This window comes from Miscanthus floridulus, chromosome 1, assembly GCF_019320115.1.
Source record: "Miscanthus floridulus cultivar M001 chromosome 1, ASM1932011v1, whole genome shotgun sequence".
Taxonomy (NCBI): Eukaryota; Viridiplantae; Streptophyta; class Magnoliopsida; order Poales; family Poaceae; genus Miscanthus; species Miscanthus floridulus.
The window spans coordinates 136,754,792-136,757,227 of record NC_089580.1 but is presented as its reverse complement, the minus strand read 5'-3'; the positions used below and the strand labels follow the sequence as shown (position 1 = coordinate 136,757,227).

Genomic DNA, 2,436 nt, shown 5'->3' with positions numbered 1-2,436 from the left:
TTCCCTTGATTTTTGAGGTCCATCATGGTCATCGCATCGCCCCCCTGAATTAGGTTATCGAAAGGAGTTTGTTTGTGTTCTCTGGTGAATGATGGATGCAGGGTAAAAAAAAGCAGTATTGGGAGTTCAGACAACTTCGCTATGTGTGTGTTCCGTGCATCATCCATGAATTGCATTGCATCAAAACTACACACCTCTCACATACTACAAGTATACTAGTAGCTCATGGCAACAAGAAGATGGTAATTAATTGTAGGAGAGGATTGCTCTTGCTCATATAAGTAACAGTAGCAGTCGTAATGGAGATAGATATAGCGTACTACGTCGATAGATACAAGAAGAGTTCAAGCCAAAGAAGAGGAAAGGGAGGAGGTCCCTGGCTGCGGCTGGTGGTGGCTACTAGTACTAGCTAAGATAAGAAGGAAGAAGGAATGGCTTTGGTGGAATTCGACAACAACAAGTCAGTCAGTCGAGGCCGGACCTGATCCTCTTGTGCCCGGCGCCGGCCGCCTGGCGGACGGTGCCGACGGAGCCGCCCTCGGACGCGGCGCGGCCGTCGGAGGCGGCGAAGAGCGAGGAGAGGTCGGCGTAGAGGTCGACGACGCGGCGGATGTTGTTGTTGAGCTCCCTGATGAGTCCCACGTTGCGGGAGAGGTCGCCGGGCACCTTGGACTCGTGGTTGTGGTTGATCTCGTTGATGAGGAGCCGGTTCTGGTCCAGCAGCGTCTGCACCTGCACGAAGCTCGTCTGGAACGCGTGGAGCACCTTGGTGTCGACGCCGGGGGCCCCCGCGCCGCCGCCGCCGCCGCCGAACCCCGACAGCGTCGTCTCGCCGCCCTCCATGGAACCGGACGCCCTCCTCTCTTAATTGGTGGTCGTCTTCGTCGTCGTGCTGTCAATTCTGCACTCTTGTGGGCTTGTCAGCAGCTGTGCGGCCGCAGAGTCTGCAATGGAGATGGGGGAAATTGGTGAGCACGCACGCATCTCGCAAGAGATGGATGGTGAGACAACTGAGATAAGGAGGATGTGGGTTCACTTGTCCACAAAGATTGCAATTTTAAAAATGAGTGAGTGAATGAATCTGGATGAGTATAGAAAAAAAAAAGCAAAGCAAAGGGGGCGGAGAGACAAGTTTCACTATTGGGGCATGGGAGGACAGGGTACCATGCTACAAGATCAGATGTACTTGCCGAATCTTTCCAGCTTGGGCCCCGAAAAAATCGACACAAATCTCGGAATTAACTGCCCCGATTTCCCTTGCCTTTCCTTTCTTCTTCTTCCTCGAAGAGAGGAATAGAGAGAGAAAGGAAGTCGCGATCGATCGAGAGACGAACAAGAAAGGAATTCAGAGAAACGAAAAGGTGGCTGAGGGGAATGATTGAGATCCGGAGCTGCGCGCAGAGTTCCCGAGAGCACGTGGTGGAGGTGACCTCGGGAGGGAGCGAGCGAGGCGAAGAGGGCGGCGGAGACGAAGGAGGAATCGGGACGTCCGGCCGGGGCGATGGAGCACGGACCGACCGTGGAATCGGTCGGCCCGAAATCGCAGCGAGACTGTCAGTGACTGTGATTCGGACGGGGAGGGAGGAAGGGAGACGGAGACGGAGACGGAGACGGAGACGGGCGGATCGGAGCATCGGTCCCCTGGCCGAACACGATGAGCGAGAGGAACGAAGGAATGAATCCAGCTGCAGTCAACTCAGCACCAGGACGATTTTTGCAGCAAGAGAGAAGAGGAGGCGGCGGGTGGCGGAGGTGGTGCTTACCTCGTAGCAGTCGTACTCCTCCTCCGTAGCGTAGCACCAGCACCTCCGGGGAGGTGAGCAGCGTCCTTGCTCTCTATCTATCCTTCAGATGCTCAGATCATCAGCAGAGGAGGAGAGGGGCTGAGGGGGAGTCGAGAGCGAGCGAGCGAGGAGGGGAAGGGGTGGAGGAGGTGGATGACGATGGGGGAGGGAGAGGGAGGAGGAGGGGAGGACAGGGAGAGGGAGGAGATCAGGAGATCCTCAGACACACGAAACAGGCAGGCTGGACTGCTTTCACCGGTTTTTTTATTGCCGGCCGTGAGATGGAGGGAGAATCTTTTGCCCTAGGACAAGAGGGAGGGCGAGATTTGAGGCACGTTCCGACACGTTTCTGCCTGCCTGTGCTGCTGTTGGGCGGCTGATGCATTTTCGTTACGAGAAAAAAATATTACACCGTTACTAGTAGGTCGGGTTGATACAAGGCCGGCCCATGCATTTGCTTTGCATTGACTGCTAGTATTCAACGCCGAGTAGCTTGTTCGCCAGGTCGTAAACGATCGTTATAAGTTAAAACAATATTTTTTTCAAATTAAATTAGCTAAACTAGTCAGCAGTAAATAATCTATGATCTAGCCTAACCAGCCGAACAGGCTAAAGAGTTTTGAATGTTTTATCTATCTATCTATTTGTTTAT

The 2,436-nt window shown here is 53.8% G+C and overlaps 1 protein-coding gene across 1 annotated transcript; it reads right to left on the bottom strand.

The window, feature by feature from the left end:
* Positions 1–240: 240 nt before the first annotated feature.
* On the bottom strand, positions 241–2,001 carry LOC136494776 (protein ELF4-LIKE 4-like). The gene is made up of 2 exons (XM_066490954.1): positions 1,764–2,001; positions 241–944 (listed from the first exon to the last, which is right to left on the bottom strand). The coding sequence occupies exon 2, from the start codon at positions 841–843 to the stop codon at positions 466–468; it is 378 nt and encodes a 125-aa protein (XP_066347051.1). The 5' UTR covers positions 844–944; positions 1,764–2,001; the 3' UTR covers positions 241–465.
* Positions 2,002–2,436: the final 435 nt, after the last annotated feature.

Bases quoted from the DNA above. Each gene is read 5' to 3' on its own strand.
- LOC136494776 (XM_066490954.1), bottom strand. From the start codon at position 843: ATGGAGGGCGGCGAGACGACGCTGTCGGGGTTCGGCGGCGGCGGCGGC.